General features: G+C 40.2%; 1 protein-coding gene across 1 annotated transcript; it reads right to left on the reverse strand.

Annotated features, from left to right (window-relative positions):
- Positions 1-5,467: 5,467 nt before the first annotated feature.
- Positions 5,468-18,553, reverse strand: LOC117505261 (P2Y purinoceptor 3-like). Its single transcript, XM_034164868.1, has 2 exons — positions 18,535-18,553; positions 5,468-7,195 (listed from the first exon to the last, which is right to left on the reverse strand). The coding sequence occupies exon 2, from the start codon at positions 7,032-7,034 to the stop codon at positions 5,595-5,597; it is 1,440 nt and encodes a 479-aa protein (XP_034020759.1). The 5' UTR covers positions 7,035-7,195; positions 18,535-18,553; the 3' UTR covers positions 5,468-5,594.
- Positions 18,554-19,468: the final 915 nt, after the last annotated feature.

Here is a 19,468-nt window from a genome sequence, read left to right on the forward strand (position 1 = left end):
AAGTATTCACACTTTTTGCTAATTACTTTGTTGATGCATCTTTGGCAGCAATTACAGCTTCAAGTCTTCTTGAATATGATGCCACAAGCTTGGTGCACCTATCTTTGGGCAGTTTGGCCCATTCCGCTTTGCAGCACCTCTCAAGCTCCATCAGGTTGGATGTGGAGCGTCGGTGCACAGCCATTTTCAGATCTCTCCAGAGATGATCAATCAGATTCAGGTCTGGGCTCTGGCTGGACCACTGAAGGACATTCACATAGTTGTCCTGAAGCCACTCCTTTGATATCTTGGCTGTGTGCTTCGGGTCATTGTCCTCCTGAAAGGTGAACCGTCAGCCCAGTCCGAGGTCAAGAGCGCTCTGAAGCAGGTTTTCATCCAGGATGTCTCTGTTGCTGAATTCATCTTTCCCTCAATCCTGACTAGTCTCCCAGTTCCTGCTGTTGATAAACATCCCTGCAGCATGATGCTGCCACCACCATGCCTCACTGTAGGAATGTTGCCTGGTTTCCTCCAAACATGACACCTGGAATTCACACCAAAGAGTTCAATCTTTGTCTCATCAGACCAGAGAATTTTGTTTCTCCTGGTCTGAAAGTCCTTCAGGTGCTTTTTGTCAAACTCCAGGTGGGCTGTCATGTGCCTTTTACTAAGGCTTCCGTCTGACCACTCTACCATACAGGCCTGATTGGTGGATTGCTGCAGAGATGGTTGTCCTTCTGGTAGGTTCTCCTCTCTCCTCAGAGGAATGCTGGAGCTCTGATAGAGTGACCACCGGGTTCTTGGTCACCTCCCTGACTAAGGTCCTTCTCCCCCAATTGCTCAGTTTAGACAGGCAGCCAGCTCTAGGAAAAGTCCTGGTGGATCCAAACGTCTTCCATTTACAGATGATGGAGGCCACTGTGTTCATTGGGACCTTCAAAGCAGCAGAAATGCTTCTGTACCCTTCCCCAGATTTGTGCCTCGAGACAATTCTGTCTCAGAGGTCTACAGACAATTCCTTTGACTTCATGCTTGGTTTGTGCTCTGACTGTCAACTGTGGGACCTTATATGTAGACAGGTGTGTGTCTTTCCAAATCATGTCCAATTCTATCTATCTATCTATCTATCTATCTATCTATCTATCTATCTATCTATCTATCTATCTATCTATCTATCTATCTATCTATCTATCTATCTATCTATCTATCTATCTATCTATCTATCTATCTATCTATCTATCTATCTATCTATCTATCTATCTATCTATCATGGTGGACAAATGTTTGCGCACACATTTGCTAAACTCTTGCAAACTAATTTTTGCCCAGTTGCACACATAAACGCAACTATATATAAATTATATATGTGCAAAACCATCACATTAAATTTATTTTCATATAAGGTTATTTACAAATAATAGTTATACAATAAATATATTTTAAACTGTATTCAAAGTGTCAGGTTTTCAGCACATTTTGCAAAAAATTATAAATATTAAAACAAATATTATATACACAGAGTACTGTGCAAATGTTTTAGATGCATTTAATGCATCATAAAAGCATTAACTGTCATGATTCTGCCTGTTCGGGGCTCTTATTATGGTTTTGTCTCCAATGCTCTCCCTGTTTGGTCCTCTGTCTTTGATTTTCTGTTTGTTATATATTGAAGTCACTGTTTATCATGTATATTGTATTTATCATACTTTTGCCATGCACCTAGTTCCATCCTAGTTTCTGTCCAGCCATTGTGTTTTTTTCATTGTGTAATAATTGGTTGTATCACATGTTAGCTTTACTTTGGTCTTATGTTGACTTATCTGTGTATTTTACTTTTGCCACATGTTTGTGTTTCATTCTAGTTTTGGCCTGAGCCTTTATTTTTGTTGTTGATCTGTTTTCAGTACTTACATTTGTTTTCTGGTTAATTCTTTGTTCTTTCATGTTAAGTCTTCTTTATATTATTTCTTATTTATTAGAACTTGGGTTTTGTTCATCAGTGGTTTTGGCACTTTGTTTAGATCACTGTGGTTTTAGGTCTGTCTTTGAGTTGGGGCCTTGTTCACTTTGCTTTTATCTTACTGCACTCTCTTGTCTGATGTTCAGAGTTTGATGTGGGTGTGTCCTGTCCCTTCTGTTTGCCACACCCCCTTTTCAGATTGTTCTCCTGCACCTGTGTCTCATTTCCTAATTACCAATGGTTCTATTTAACCCCTTTGTATTTGCCCCCTCACTGCCAGTTTGTTGAATTTCATTCACATTCCAGCCTCAAAATACAGACAGGCGGTAAGCCTGTCTGTATTTTGACTTTGATTATTGCCTTTGCCACTGAACTCTACCAGGCTGTGTATTTGTGACCTCTGTTTCCTCACTGTAAAAAAAAATAGTTGAGAATACTTCAAATTTGCATGCAACAGTCTGCACTAAGACTTTTATGTTGTACCGATGATGAACTATATTACTATAACATATATTTCATCATCGGCACAACATAAAAGTCTTAGTGCAGACTGTTGCCTGCAAATTTGAAGTATTCTCAACTATTTTTTTTTTTTACAGTTCTGGACCATGCCTCAGTCTCTTGTCTGTCTGCTACCTCTCCCTCACTGCTTGACCATCTGTGTGTACTGAATCTCTGCTTGTTTTTCAACATTAAACCTTTTTTTATTACTTCATCAACTTGTGAGAGTTTGTATTTGTGTCTTACCTCCACCAAGCCTGACAGAACAAGCTGGCCAAACATGGACACAGCAAACTTTTTATGACGAATGTAATTATCAATGTCCATTGTTCACTGTTAGGTAATATTTGCAGTTTCTCCAAAAATATTAATCCTATCAAATTTCTGTTTTCATGGTGTTCATCCTTGACGTAAAATACATAAGCATAGCAAACTGCAATTGTCAGCTCTCACCAGTTTGTCTGTGATCGAAGCCATACACACACACACACACACACACACACACACACACACACACACACACACACACACACACACACACACACACACACACACACACACATACATCTGTAGAGGCCACTTGGCATTTAATATATCATTAAATCTAATTTTTTAAATATACATTTATATATTATGTATACATTGATAATTATATTCTGAACTCACACACAATTCCAAAAGGGGGCGGTAAATCATCTATCTATTAAAAGCCAAGTGGCCTCCTTGTATGTAACTTCCATCATGGACAAACTGGAGAGCAGACCTTTGCCGTTTTATATGCTTATGTATTTTGGGTCAAGGATGAACGACGCGAAAATGGAAATTTGATAGGACTAATATTTTTAGAGAAACTTGGGATACTGAGTAACAGTGAACAATGGACGTTGATAATTAAATTCTGGACTCACACTCCATTCCAGCAGGGGGCAGCAAATCATGTATATACACTCAACAAAAATATAAACACAACACTTTTGGTTTTGCTCCCATTTTGTATGAGATGAACTCAAAGATCTAAAACTTTTTCCACATACACAATATCACCATTTCCCTCAAATATTGTTCACAAACCAGTCTAAATCTGTGATAGTGAGCACTTCTCCTTTGCTGAGATAATCCATCCCACCTCACAGGTGTGCCATATCAAGATGCTGATTAGACACCATGATTGGTGCACAGGTGTGCCTTAGACTGCCCACAATAAAAGGCCACTCTGAAAGGTGCAGTTTTATCACACAGCACAATGCCACAGATGTCGCAAGATTTGAGGGCATGCTGACAGCAGGAATGTCAACCAGAGCTGTTGCTCGTGTATTGAATGTTCATTTCTCTACCATAAGCCGTCTCCAAAGGCGTTTCAGAGAATTTGGCAGTACATCCAACCAGCCTCACAACTGCAGACCACGTGTAACCACACCAGCCCAGGACCTCCACATCCAGCATGTTCACCTCCAAGATGGTCTGAGACCAGCCACTCAGACAGCTGCTGAAACAATCGGTTTGCATAACCAAAGAATTTCTGCACAAACTGTCAGAAACCGTCTCAGGGAAGCTCATCTGCATGCTCGTCGTCCTCATCGGGGTCTCGACCTGACTCCAGTTCGTCGTCGTAACCGACTTGAGTGGGCAAATGCTCACATTCGCTGGCGTTTGGCACGTTGGAGAGGTGTTCTCTTCACGGATGAATCCCGGTTCACACTGTTCAGGGCAGATGGCAGACAGCGTGTGTGGCGTCGTGTGGGTAAGCGGTTTTCTGATGTCAATGTTGTGGATCGAGTGGCCCATGGTGGCGGTGGGGTTATGGTATGGGCAGGCGTCTGTTATGGATGAAGAACACAGGTGCATTTTATTGATGGCATTTTGAATGCACAGAGATACCGTGACGAGATCCTGAGGCCCATTGTTGTGCCATACATCCAAGAACATCACCTCATGTTGCAGCAGGATAATGCACGGCCCCATGTTGCAAGGATCTGTACACAATTCTTGGAAGCTGAAAATGTCCCAGTTGTTGCATGGCCGGCATACTCACCGGACATGTCACCCATTGAGCATGTTTGGATGATCAACTCTATGTGAAGGAGATGTGTTGCACTGCATGAGGCAAATGGTGGTCACACCAGATATTGACTGGTATCCCCCCCAATAAAACAAAACTGCACCTTTCAGAGTGGCCTTTTATTGTGGGCAGTCTAAGGCACACCTGTGCACTAATCATGGTGTCTAATCAGCATCTTGATATGGCACACCTGTGAGGTGGGATGGATTATCTCAGCAAAGGAGAAGTGCTCACTATCACAGATTTAGACTGGTTTGTGAACAATATTTGAGGGAAATGGTGATATTGTGTATGTGGAAAAAGTTTTAGATCTTTGAGTTCATCTCATACAAAATGGGAGCAAAACCAAAAGTGTTGCGTTTATATTTTTGTTGAGTGTATTAAAAGTCAAGTGGTGTGTGTTAACTTCAATTATGGACAAACTGGGGAGAGCTGACATTTGCCGTTTGGTATGCTTTTGTATGTTGGGCCAAGGATGAACACCGCAAAAATGGAAAGTTGATAGGACTAATATTTATTGAGAAAATATGGATATTGTGTAGCAACAGTGAACAATGAATATTGATCAGTCCCTGGTAACCAGACAAGCTCTGAGCAAAGGAAGTATTTCAACCTTGCCAGTTGTAAAACATGACATCAACTAAATGTGCCAAATAATAAATACAATTATGTATTCACAAAACTCTCATTTTAATTTCCTGCACTTTCAAATTATTATAGAAACTTTGCATAATTTATCTCCACCCTTGAAAAATGTCAACCATCTTTATTATAAACACTACCCAATCTAGTACCCATGGATCCCCATGGGCAAGGCCCTAGTGTGTGTGTGTGTGTGTGTGTGTGTGTGTGTGTGTGTGTGTGTGTGTGTGTGTGTGTGTGTGTGTGTGTGTGTGTGTGTGTGTGTGTGTATATATTATATATATGTCAATTGTACATGGAATAGAAAATAGAGGCAAACTACCAAGCAGCTTGTTGAGGGTCTTTAATCATTGCTTTTTTCTACAGTGATCATATAAAATGATTTGTTTTCCTTCAAAAACATAACATCTACTGTATTACTGTATATCTCAAATGTAATCTTTCACCATCAATTCACTCAACTATATATCGGACTTTCTGAGGCGACTGCTTCATGTAAGTTGGACTGTTGGGAATTCCTTTATTCTCCTTAATGTTGATTCTTTCTTCCATCTCAATCTCTCCTCCATCCTCTGCTTTCCCCTTCATTCTCAGTGGCCAGAGAACTCCACCATCCTGTTGAGTGGACGTGTTCACTGCCTGGCAACAGTGGCCGCCCCCCTTGTCTTTAGTCAGAAAGTAAAGCAGGGCATTGAGCCACGCGTTAAATGACACCAGAGGCCGAGTGATCTTGTAGCACATGGAGAACATGGTCATAGTGTGACAGGGGACACCTTTAGTCACTTTAAGCAGGAGGAAGATGGTTCTCGTCACATGGAAGGGGAAGAAGCAGAGTGCAAACAGGAGTGTGATGGTGATGATGGTCTTGATAGATTTGCGCCTGCGATGGGCGTATGGGGACTGGACCCCAAGGAAAATGGAAATACCTTCATCTCTTCCCAGTCCATTGCTTCCTCTTCTTCCAACAATTCCAACATTACTTGTCTCTCCACGTGCAATTTCGTCATTCTCTCCTTGTCGTTGACCTCTGTTGGGTAAAGGCTCAGAGTGCAATGTCCTAAATATGGTCAGAACTACGTGAGAGTAACACCAAGCAATTATGGAAAATGGCAGAAAAAAGCCCACCAAATGGAGTATGATTCCATACGGCACATAATCCGAAAACTCCTTATCTATGGCATCATCCCAACAGTTCTGGTACTCCTCAATGACAAGTCCCCAGTTACCATGGCTGGCGTTGGCATTCACCAGTGATAGCTCATCCATAGGTTTGCCGGCATTGGTTCCATTGCCCCATATCCTTGTTAATCGTGTCACATGACCAGTCTGTGCAAATCGGAAGATAGGGCAAGTTAGAGCAAAGACGACTATCCAAACCAGGACACATGTGCACTTAACCGCCTTCTTGGTCTCCAGTGTAATTATTTTCATTGGGTGGCAGATACCAAGGTACCTGTGGACAGAAATGCATGTGAGGAAGAAGATGGAACAGTACAGGTTGAAGTAGAAGAGAAAACGGACCAGTCGGCACATGAAGTCCCCAAAGACCCAGCGGTCACGCATGATGTAGCTAGCAACAAGAAACGGCAGAGACAGGCCATACATGAAGTCTGTGGAGGCCAGGTTGACCATGTAGATCAATGAAGCATTCCAGCGCTTCGTCTGGCGAAAAGAACGGTAGAGGACAATGGAGTTGAGAGAAATGCTGAAGATGAATGTGAATGAGTAACAGATGGGGAGGAAGATGTACTTATAGGACTCATCTATGCTGCAAGACGAAGGTGAAGGCCTGGCGGAGAGTGAGGGAGGAGGTGTGGTGGAGTTGAGGAAGTCATGTAGGATGAAGTTACTTATGTTGGGAGCAGCTCCAGCTCTGGAGGCCATGATAAGCATTTATGTCTTGAAAGTTTACATTCATGCAAAAAACGTTGAATGAGGCTTGTACGTTTGGGAATCTGTCAAACGTCCTTCTTGTCATCCTTCAGTTCTGTGATTTATAATGACTATTTTGTTGTATCCATTTTAGATGGTCAGGTCCATTCATGGGTGTTCACCTGGAGTTAAAAAAACAGACAAATTAGTCATCTATTCATTTGATTTTTAGAACATTCACTTTCGTCTTACTCTTACTTGCAATATAGTCTGTAATATAGTGCGTGACACTGCACTATATTGCAGACATACACAAACGCTAAGATTTTTTACATACTGGCCTTGAACACAATGTGAGCAGACACCTGCTAATAACCGCCTACTTCACCTCACTTTGTAGCCAATAACAGACAGTGAATCACGACAGGCTAAGGGCTGACCACATGGGGTGGCTTATAGCACAGAAATAAAAGCTAGAGTAGAAAGGTGATCTGGGCTCTTTGTTCTAGTTGTTTGCATGTGATCTGGTTCAAAGACCCCAGCGATGTTAGATGACTCTCTGTATCAGGGTTTGAACTTTTTCAATACTTCATCTAAACTGTGAAGTCTGTTTCCTGTCCAATTCTTTTTGAGATCATTCACCACAATAAAAGAACCTAACAGAGTCCTCTTGGCCTTCTCCAACCACTGGGTTCTCATACACACCACATGGTTTAGGTGATGCTCCCTCATAATCCAAGTGATACTTCTCATCTGTGTCTCCTTAGGTAGGGGCTTGTTTGACACCAACCCATTCCATTATTACCTGCCACCCACCCACCAATGCTGGACTAGACACAAACCTTTCCTGAGATACTTAAACATTTTCTCTTGGAGCCAAATCTTGCTTTCAACTATGTTTTATACATCCAACATGCCATAGAAGAGGAGCTAAGTCCTCTCTAGGCCCTAAGACCTAAGACCAGTAGATACTACTGCTTATCTACGGATACCACTGGAGAAAACATTTTACTGTTTTCTTTCTTGCCTCACACTCAAAGGAGGATGGAAAAAAGCAGTACTTCCCCATTGCGTCACCCTTCTCGGCCCACTTCTGGGCATCTGTCCACAGTCTCCTGAGTAGTGGGGCAGCATAGCAAAAGATAAATTGGATAAAAGCATCAAATTTGGCACACATATTTTAAATTAGGTAATGTTTATTGTCAGATATGGAACCATCCTAGAGCTGACCTCTAATCAAATCAAATCAAATTAATTTTATTTATATAGCGCCAAATCACAACAAACAGTTGCCCCAAGGTGCTTTATATTGTAAGGCAAAAGCCATACAATAATTACAGAAAAACCCCAACGGTCAAAACGACCCCCTATGAGCAAGCACTTGGTGACAGTGGGAAGGAAAAACTCCCTTTTAACAGGAAGAAACCTCCAGCAGAACCAGGCTCAGGGAGGGGCAGTCTTCTGCTGGGACTGGTTGGGGCTGAGGGAGAGAACCAGGAAAAAGACATGCTGTGGAGGGGAGCAGAGATCAATCACTAATGATTAAATGCAGAGTGGTGCATACAGAGCAAAAAGAGAAAGAAACACTCAGTGCATCATGGGAACCCCCCAGCAGTCTACGTCTATAGCAGCATAACTAAGGGATGGTTCAGGGTCACCTGATCCAGCCCTAACTATAAGCTTTAGCAAAAAGGAAAGTTTTAAGCCTAATCTTAAAAGTAGAGAGGGTGTCTGTCTCCCTGATCCAAATTGGGAGCTGGTTCCACAGGAGAGGAGCCTGAAAGCTGAAGGCTCTGCCTCCCATTCTACTCTTACAAACTCTAGGAACTACAAGTAAGCCTGCAGTCTGAGAGCGAAGTGCTCTATTGGGGTGATATGGTACTAAGATAAGATGGGACCTGATTATTCAAAACATTATAAGTAAGAAGAAGAATTTTAAATTCTATTCTAGAATTAACAGGGAGCCAATGAAGAGAGTCCAATATGGGTGAGATATGCTCTCTCCTTCTAGTCCCCGTTAGTACTCTAGCTGCAGCATTTTGAATTAACTGAAGGCTTTTCAGGGAACTTTTAGGACAACCTGATAATAATGAATTACAATAGTCCAGCCTAGAGGAAATAAATGCATGAATTAGTTTTTCAGCATCACTCTGAGACAAGACCTTTCTAATTTTAGAGATATTACGCAAATGTAAAAAAGCAGTCTTACATATTTGCTTAATATGCGCATTGAAGGACATATCCTGATCAAAAATGACTCCAAGATTTCTCACAGTATTACTAGGATGCTCTAGGATGGACCCCATATCTGAAAATAAACATTAGTTCATTTAGAATATGTGGGCCAAATTTGATGCTTTTATCACAAAATGCACAATTGTTACGGAAACTTTAATTAAGCTGCTCCACTAGCGGTGTATTTGACCTCCTGTTGTCTGCTGCTGATGCTTGGTGGTTGTTTGCCTTCCCCTGTGCAGGATTATGCTGCTGATTCAGACTCTTCTCACTCCATTTACCTCAGCAATAAGTAACCACACTGCCCCGATGTCTCTGTATGCTGGACTCCACTGACTAAACACCGGCTCAGCACCATCTTCACAGTTCAGCACAAGTGTACTTGAATGATGTACTTTTAGTATATACCATTTCCACTGACTCATTTAGCCGTTATACTCTTCCTGCCATCATCGCTTTTATCTTAATATGTAACACTGAAGTCATTTTGGACCCGCGGGCTCCGTTTCACCTCATTAGTCTTTTCTGATAGATATTTAGGAGTCATCATGGTGTGCTGCCCTGTTTCAGCTAAACGACGCGCGCTCCTCGGCTGAAATCGTGACATCAGCCCGTCGTATTGGGATCAACACGCAGGTGCAAGTGTGTGTGTTTAAGTGTTAAGTGAGCCGATGCAGGTCATCCTGCCACTTCACACCCAAAGAGACTTCTGGTAAATATGGGTGGGCAATGTGTTAACCAGAAACATGACATATTAACTGTACAGCGCAAAACAGAGGGGCACTCAGTGGAGCGTGCGCTTCCACGGGGCACAATATGCCCTTCACCCGGCTTCCAAATGCTTGACTTTTGAACTGATAACCCACTATACCTAAACCACCTGACCTTAGCCTTTTGTCACTGGATTGATTCAGTTTTCCAGATCCACGTGAATATTAAAATTGTGTCATTTTCATACCCACATCTAAGTTGGACCACACTCGGTGGACTTGTTACAGAGTCACCGGCCTCGGAGGATGTTCATTCAGTTGTTTAATTTTGTAGAAAAAAAGCAGATCACAGACATGACACAAAAATAAAGTCATTTCAAATGGCAACTTTCCGGCTTTAAGAAACACTATAAGAAATCAGGAAAAAAATTGTGGCAGTCAGTAACGGATACTTTTTTAGACCAAGCAGAGGGAAAAAAATATGGAATCACTCAATTCTGAGGAAAAAATTATGGAATCATGAAAAACAAAAGAACGCTCCAACACATCACTAGTATTCTGTTGCACCACCTCTGGCTTTTATAACAGCTTGCAGTCTCTGAGGCATGGACTTAATGAGTGACAAACAGTACTCTTCATCAATCTGGCTCCAACTTTCTCTGATTGCTGTTGCCAGATCAGCATTGCAGGATGGAGCCTTGTCATGGACCATTTTCTTAAACTTCCACCAAAGATTTTCAATTGGATTAAGATCCGGACTATTTGCAGGCCATGACATTGACCCTATGTGTCTTTTTGCAAGGAATGTTTTCACAGTTTTTGCTCTATGGCAAGATGCATTATCATCTTGAAAAAAGATTTCATCATCCCCAAACATCCTTTCAATTGATGGGATAAGAAAAGTGTCCAAAATATCAACATAAACTTGTGCATTTATTGATGAAGACAACTTTGGATGCTATAGCTCCTCTGAAAAAGAGAGCTTTAAATCAGAAGTGTCTGACTCCGTGGTATAACTCACAAACTCGTAGCTTAAAGCAGATAACCCGTAAGTTGGAGAGGAAATGGCGTCTCACTAATTTAGAAGATCTTCACTTAGCCTGGAAAAAGAGTCTGTTGCTCTATAAAAAAGCCCTCCGTAAAGCTAGGACATCTTTCTACTCATCACTAATTGAAGAAAATAAGAACAACCCCAGGTTTCTTTTCAGCACTGTAGCCAGGCTGACAAAGAGTCAGAGCTCTATTGAGCTGAGTATTCCATTAACTTTAACTACTAATGACTTCATGACTTTCTTTGCTAACAAAATTTTAACTATTAGAGAAAAAATTACTCATAACCATCCCAAAGACGTATCGTTATCTTTGGCTGCTTTCAGTGATGCCGGTATTTGGTTAGACTCTTTCTCTCCGATTGTTCTGTCTGAGTTATTTTCATTAGTTACTTCCTCCAAACCATCAACATGTTTATTAGACCCCATTCCTACCAGGCTGCTCAAGGAAGCCCTACCATTATTTAATGCTTCGATCTTAAATATGATCAATCTATCTTTGTTAGTTGGCTATGTACCACAGGCTTTTAAGGTGGCAGTAATTAAACCATTACTTAAAAAGCCATCACTTGACCCAGCTATCTTAGCTAATTATAGGCGGTGGTTTGAATCATATTTGTCTAATAGATTACAATTTGTTCATGTAAATGGGGAATCTTCTTCACAGACTAAAGTTAATTATGGAGTTCCACAAGGTTCTGTGCTAGGACCAATTTTATTCACTTTATACATGCTTCCCTTAGGCAGTATTATTAGACGGTATTGCTTAAATTTTCATTGTTACGCAGATGATACCCAGCTTTATCTATCCATGAAGCCAGAGGACACACACCAATTAGCTAAACTGCAGAATTGTCTTACAGACATAAAGACATGGATGACCTCTAATTTCCTGCTTTTAAACTCAGATAAAACTGAAGTTATTGTACTTGGCCCCACAAATCTTAGAAACATGGTGTCTAACTAGATCCTTACTCTGGATGGCATTACCCTGACCTCTAGTAATACTGTGAGAAATCTTGGAGTCATTTTTGATCAGGATATGTCATTCAAAACGCATATTAAACAAATATGTAGGACTGCTTTTTTGCATTTACGCAATATCTCTAAATCAGAAAGGTCTTGTCTCAGAGTGATGCTGAAAAACTAATTCATGCATTTATTTCCTCTAGGCTGGACTATTGTAATTCATTATTATCAGGTTGTCCTAAAAGTTCCCTAAAAAGCCTTCAGTTAATTCAAAATGCTGCAGCTAGAGTACTGACGGGGACTAGAAGGAGAGAGCATATCTCACCCATATTGGCCTCTCTTCATTGGCTTCCTGTTAATTCTAGAATAGAATTTAAAATTCTTCTTCTTACTTATAAGGTTTTGAATAATCAGGTCCCATCTTATCTTAGGGACCTCGTAGTACCATATCACCCAAATAGAGCGCTTCGCTTTCAGACTGCAGGCTTACTTGTAGTTCCTACGGTTTGTAAGAGTAGAATGGGAGGCAGAGCCTTCAGCTTTCAGGCTCCTCTCCTGTGGAACCAGCTCCCAATTCAGATCAGGGAGACAGACACCCTCTCTACTTTTAAGATTAGGCTTAAAACTTTCCTTTTTGCTAAAGCTTATAGTTAGGGCTGGATCAGGTGACCCTGAACCATCCCTTAGTTATGCTGCTATAGACGTAGACTGCTGGGGGGTTCCCATGATGCACTGTTTCTTTCTCTTTTTGCTCTGTATGCACCACTCTGCATTTAATCATTAGTGATCGATCTCTGCTCCCCTCCACAGCATGTCTTTTTCCTGGTTCTCTCCCTCAGCCCCAACCAGTCCCAGCAGAAGACTGCCCCTCCCTGAGCCTGGTTCTGCTGGAGGTTTCTTCCTCTTAAAAGGGAGTTTTTCCTTCCCACTGTAGCCAAGTGCTTGCTCACAGGGGGTCGTTTTGACCGTTGGGGTTTTACATAATTATTGTATGGCCTTGCCTTACAATATAAAGCGCCTTGGGGCAACTGTTTGTTGTGATTTGGCGCTATATAAAAAAATTGATTGATTGATTGATGTAATGACAGCCATCTTCCCAGTGCCTTTACCTGACATGCAGCCCCATATCATCAATGACTGTGGAAATGTACATGTTCTCTTCAGGCAGTCATCTTTAGAAATCTCACTGGAACGGCACCAAACAAAAGTTCCAGCATCATCACCTTGCCCAATGCAGATTCGAGATTCATCACTGGATATGACCTTTATCCAGTCATCCACAGTCCATGATTGCTTTTCCTTAGCCCATTGTAACCTTGTTTTTTTCTGTTTAGGTGTTAATGATGGCTTTCGTTTAGCTTTTCTGTATGTAAATCTCATTTCCTTTAGGCGGTTTCTTACAGTTCGGTCACAGACGTTGACTCCAGTTTCCTCCCATTCGTTCCTCATTTGTTTTGTTGTGCATTTTCGATTTTTGAGACATATTGCTTTAAGTTTTCTGTCTTGATGCTTTGATGTCTTCCTTGGTCTACCAGTATGTTTGCCTTTAACAACCTTCCCATGTTGTTTGTATTTGGTCCACAGTTTAGACACAGCTGACTGTGAACAACCAACATCTTCTGCAACATTGCGTGATGATTTACCCTCTTTTAAGAGTTTGATAATCCTCTCCTTTGTTTCAATTGACATCTCTCGTGTTGGAGCCATGATTCATGTCAGTCCACTTGGTGCAACAGCTCTCCGAGGTGTGATCACTCCTTTTTAGATGCAGACTAATGAACAGATCTGATTTGATGCAGGTGTTAGGTTTGGGGATGAAAATTTATAGGGTGATTCCATAATTTATTCCTCAGAATTGAGTGATTCCATATTTTTTTCCCTCTGCTTTGTCTAAAAAAGTAACCGTTACTGACTGCCACAATTATTTTTCCTGATTTCTTACAGTGTTTCTTAAAGCCAGAAAGCTGCCATTTGAAATGACTTTAGTTTTGTGTCATGTCTGTGATCTGCTTTTTTTCTACAAAATTAAACAACTGAATGAACATCCTCCGAGGTCGGTGATTCCATAATTATTGCCAGGGGTTGTATGAAGTCATGGCATTTTGATTTGCTACATGACCTTTGACTTTGGGTAACCTTGACAACTAAACATGATAACTGTTTAACTCAAACAGTTCAGAGCCTATGTCCATATTATAAACGACCTTACATGTGTGGCTCTGCAGCGTGTTGGCTTTCTGTGTGTGTAAGCCGCCACCTCACTTAACAGAAAAATAGAGATCCACATACGTAATATCAATCAATCAATCAATCAGTCAATGTTTAATATGCGCATTGAATGACATATCCTGATCAAAAATGACGCCAAGATTTCTCACAGTATTACTAGAGGTCAGGGTAATGCCATCCAGAGTAAGGATCTGGTTAGACACCATGTTTCTAAGATTTGTGGGGCCAAGTACAATAACTTCAGTTTTATCTGAGTTTAAAAGCAGGAAATTAGAGGTCATCCATGTCTTTATGTCTGTAAGACAATCCTGCAGTTTAGCTAATTGGTGTGTGTCCTCTGGCTTCATGGATAGATAAAGCTCGGTATCATCTGCGTAACAATGACAATTTAAGCAATACCGTCTAATAATACTGCCTAAGGGAAGCATGTATAAAGTGAATAAAATTGGTCCTAGCACAGAACCTTGTGGAACTCCATAATTAACCTTAGTCTGTGAAGAAGATTCCCCATTTACATGAACAAATTGTAATCTATTAGATAAATATGATTCAAACCACCGAAATCACCACCAAATATCTATCTATGGTATAGGTATTTGTAATAAAATGCTCACAGAGGAGCCATTTGCTCATAGTGGAGAGGCACAGCAAAACAATTGTTCATTTTGTGATTAAAAACATGGAATTTGGTACACATATTCTAAATTAACTAATGTCTATTTTCAGATATGGAGTCATCCTGGAGCTGATGAGCTCCAGGAAGACCCTTGTGAGCTACAGGGGTCAATAAAGAATTACACAGGGGTTAAAATTTAAAAATACTCCAATCATGTTGAAAACTATACCACATTATTTGTCTGTTCATAATGATTCCAAAAAGGTAATAGTTTGGACTATCTATGACTGAATGTTCTGGAGTTGTGGGGCAAAAACAGCAAAAATGGTGACAAAGGTCAGTTTCAGTTTGTATAGGAGTCAAAAGTTAAAGTTGCTCCAGTTTTGGTAAAAAGTGATGCAAATATTGGTTGAAATAAAAGGATTAATAAATGGAATAGTTTTGACTGTGTTGAATGCTTGGTCACCAAATTAAAGGTCAAACAAAGTTGACGTCCATTGGATTCTATGACGTATGACATATGTTACCCTGTAACATAACTAAGCATGACAGATGGTGCAAACTATTCCTTTTTAAAATGCTATTAACTCAACAATAATTTGCATAATTTGTTTTTACCCAAACTTGGAGCAACTTTAACTTTTGACCCCTGTACAAACTGAAACTGACCTTTGTCACCATTTTTGCTGTTTTGCCCCATAACTCTATGGAATTCAGTCACTGATAGTCCAAACTATACCTTTTTGGAATCATTATGATCAGACAAATAATGTGATATAGTTTTCAACATGATTGGAGCATTTTTAAATTTTGACCCCTGTGTAATTCTTTATTGACCCCTGTAGCTCATTAGAGGTCAGCTCCAGGATGGCTCTGAAAATAAACATGAGTTAATTTAGAATATGTGTGAAAAATTCTACAATTTTATCACAAAATGAACAATTTTTGTGCACATTTTAGCTAAGCTGCACCACAATCATGCTAACATTAGCTGTGAGCATCGCCCTATGTACAACTTCTACAAGATGATGTTTTCAAAACTCATGAACGATTAAATCCATCATGTCGCTGCTTTAAGGCGCACACCTTGGTCACGTCATCAGCCACACTCTGAAAGAAATGCAACACTTAAAGATAATTTAATAAATAAGACAAATTATTCTTTTTTGTGCTTTATCAGTAGCTTGCAAACCAGCTTTAGAGGTGCATACTGCACCTACTGTATCAGAGTGTGTACAATCATGGCAGCAATTATTCTAAGTCAATACAATACAAACACACAATCATGCAGCACTTTTAAAAGACCGAACAAGAGCAGTCTGTGACTGCTGTAAATTTATTTAGTCAACAAACACCACATTGTTGCGCTGATTGCAACAGCGTGCTTACATTTTTTAATGATAAACTCTTCAAACTTGGCTACGACTCCTCACCCGGGCAAAGACGGGTACCACTGCTAGTTAGCTAAACATGGCAGAAGGGTTGAGGGGTAGCCAAGGGTAAACTGGTCCAATTTTTAACAAATATGGCCAAAGCCACACAGAATAAACCAAATAATGTGGTATCACCGGTATTATTATGGTATTGGGAATCATAAATAAGACGTGGGTGTTGAAATCTGAGTACACTTCCCTGTCTCTCTTTCTTTAAATTTAGGAACATACAAACATGGCATATCTTGAAACACGAAAAGTGTAATTTTTTCCCATGGAAAATAAACAACACCTAATCTGTCAGAAAAAAGATTTGGAAAATCAAACGATACACAATAATTCTGCCCCAAAGCTAGATTAAGTGCTAATCAAATATTAGCGGTCATCCACAAATGTCATCATTTCTGACATCAGGCAGCCCAATAATAAAGCAATGGCAATAAAATGTATTTGTTTGTAAAAAAAAAACAAACACATTTTTAGTTCTAATATAAAGACACTGAAGACTGACTTTGAGGAAAAGCCCCCAAAATAAATGTAGGACAATTTTATTTATTTATTTATTCATTTTAAATTGGAAGGCAAAACCAAAACAAACAAACAATACTTTGTTGGTTTATATACTTTTAGTGTTATCACGATCTCTGCAAACAAGGTTACATCGTCATCACAATTTGTTTGTTCATGAATATTCAGAAATATTTGAACAGATTTTGAGATAAATGAGGATCCAGGGTCCTTCTTGTTCTCTTTGATAACCTTCTATGCATCAGTATTGGCAGGTACAGTCGATGTAAAGATGAGAAGAACTGATCTGATTTTTGTCATAAGTCAAGGTCAAATTGCCATCCCCATGCTATTATGCTAATATTATGTAGGATAAAGTTACAGAAATATGTTCACATACTTTTTTTTCCTTAGGCAACTTGACTAAACATTAAACCTCATGTTCTACTCGAGATGATAATTGAATCGAATTTTTAAATCTAGTGGACTTGTACAACTCAGATGTTATCAGTTCCGGCAAAGTTTGGCATCTTGATTTCTCCCATGATGTCATGACGTCAGTCTCATCATTCCAAAAACCTGCATCGGCCTACATTTTTCCACACAGCAAAGTGAGGAATCAATAAAGAACTGGACCAATGATCAGAATCAGTAACGGCACTGACATCGGTCAAATTGCCTGAAATTCTCCTCTCTGGTCTCCAAATGTCAGATACTTTGACATGTGGGTGCGGCACTTTTGATCTTGTTTTTATAGTGTCCTATCGATATTCAGTTATTTGTAATTTGTTAAAATAGCACCCCCACCACCATTTCAGTTGGCTGAAAGACAGGAGCGCCCTTCATAAAACAAACCTTGGTGAAAAGGTTTGAATCAGACATAGATATGAGGTCAGAAGGCAAAATCGTAATCAGGATATATCCATTTGTGGCAGGTGCTTCCAGATTAACACACAACTTGCCATGATGGGAAACTGCAACATCAACCAATTATGGGTTTCTAGGCTTTTGGACTATGGACCGTATTGGTAGCCAAGCGGGAAATGAGTTCCAGGCTGCAAGAACATCACAATAAACTGCAAATGGACATTTTCTGTATAGTGTTTTGGTCAAAACTCCACAATGGAACCTGAGTGCTCTGATGCTGGGTTGGTAAGACTTGTGTTATATGAAGCATCCGACACATTCTGAACAGATCATTTCCAACACAATTTTCTGTAGGGTTGTCATCCCATATGACACCGGATTTATGGTGGGTCTGGTTGGGGTGGTCTGGATCTCTCTGTAGGGTTCTGCACTCCAGTGAAGCCTGTTTTAGTTTGATTTGCATGTAGATTTGAAATACAGTTAAATTTGTCTCTGCCTGTCCGTGTGAAGATACGTCAGATTATCTAGCAAGAATCTTTGTCAAACCAGAAGTCTATAATGTTCAATAAATGTCCATTCAATTTAGTTTTATAATCTTCAAGTGGTAATCTGCTGCTGCAAGAATAAATCAGATCTGACAAATAGAATCATGTTATTGCTGAAAATGGATAAAAGTAGTTATAAAACTGAATTTAAACTTTTCACTTTTACCCAAATTAAGTTCCGGTTTTTAGAGCATTATGCCACAAAATTATGGTCCTTGATGAATTACTAACCAAACTGTGGCCAGAACTTTGAAAAATTAAGTCTAATTTATGAGCCTTGCTCCTGAAGTCTTGAGGTTTGTGTAAATGGCAAATCGACCTGGAACTCATAATACCTGCATCACTCTGGTTAAAGAGCTACCTGTGCCGGCAAAGACTTTGCTCCATATGGCCCCAGCTAGATTGGATCCACATCAGAATAATCACAACAAACAACAAAACAGAAAAAAAAAAACATTTTGTTTTCCTTTTTCTTTTTTAAAGCGTTCACACACTCGTGATGTAATATCAGTGACAGTGACTTTGACAGTTTGACCACTCCAGCTTTCACCTTTTCCTCCGGCTCCTTGGAGCCGTCCAAACAGTTTCTATGGTAATTCAGTCCCTCCCTCTGTCCGTCAGTGTGTGTCATCCAATTCTTTCTTCCCTGCTTCACTTTGTGTGCGTGTCTGCGGAAATGCAATCATGCACATTGTGGGGACACAAACCTGATCCCAGTCACTTGTGGGGACCTAAGTCCTTTGACGAGATTTTAAAAGTGTCTCGTTATATGATCTTTACATTTGCTCTCAAGTTACCTTGGTTATGGTAGGGGTTAAGGGCGTGGATCAAGTTAGACATGAAAGTTAATGTACGTTAATGCAAAGTCATGTTTAAAAACATTCTTTCAAGGTACAAGGTTTCATCTGTCCATGGTGAGGGTGCTGTTCTGCAGTGAAGACCTAAAGACGGGATATAGAATGAAGGATTTCTATGGACATTTGGATACTGTATAGTCTACAGTATTATATAACACAATGCCCCTGGCACTATGAGCATAAAAATAGGAAACAGATTGTGACTTTTGACCTTTTAAAATAGGTTTAACCATCTTTGAACTTGTCCAAGGTCTGTGTCCCAAGAATGTTCCTGTGAAATTGAAGACCCTGGCAGTAATAGGACTGGACTCATGCTGAGCACGGCCACATACAAGGCCTTCGCAATACTCAATGGCCATATTTTGGCCTCAGGCAATAATCAGTTCCTATCAAAACCAAACTTGGTGAGTTTGAGCCATTGCATTTAGGGTATAGACA

The sequence above is a fragment of the Thalassophryne amazonica genome, chromosome 23 (assembly GCF_902500255.1).
Source record: "Thalassophryne amazonica chromosome 23, fThaAma1.1, whole genome shotgun sequence".
Lineage (NCBI taxonomy): Eukaryota > Metazoa > Chordata > Actinopteri > Batrachoidiformes > Batrachoididae > Thalassophryne > Thalassophryne amazonica.

Excerpts from the sequence above, each read along its gene's own strand:
- LOC117505261 (XM_034164868.1), bottom strand. The coding sequence starts at position 7,034 with ATGCTTATCATGGCCTCCAGAGCTGGAGCTGCTCCCAACATAAGTAAC.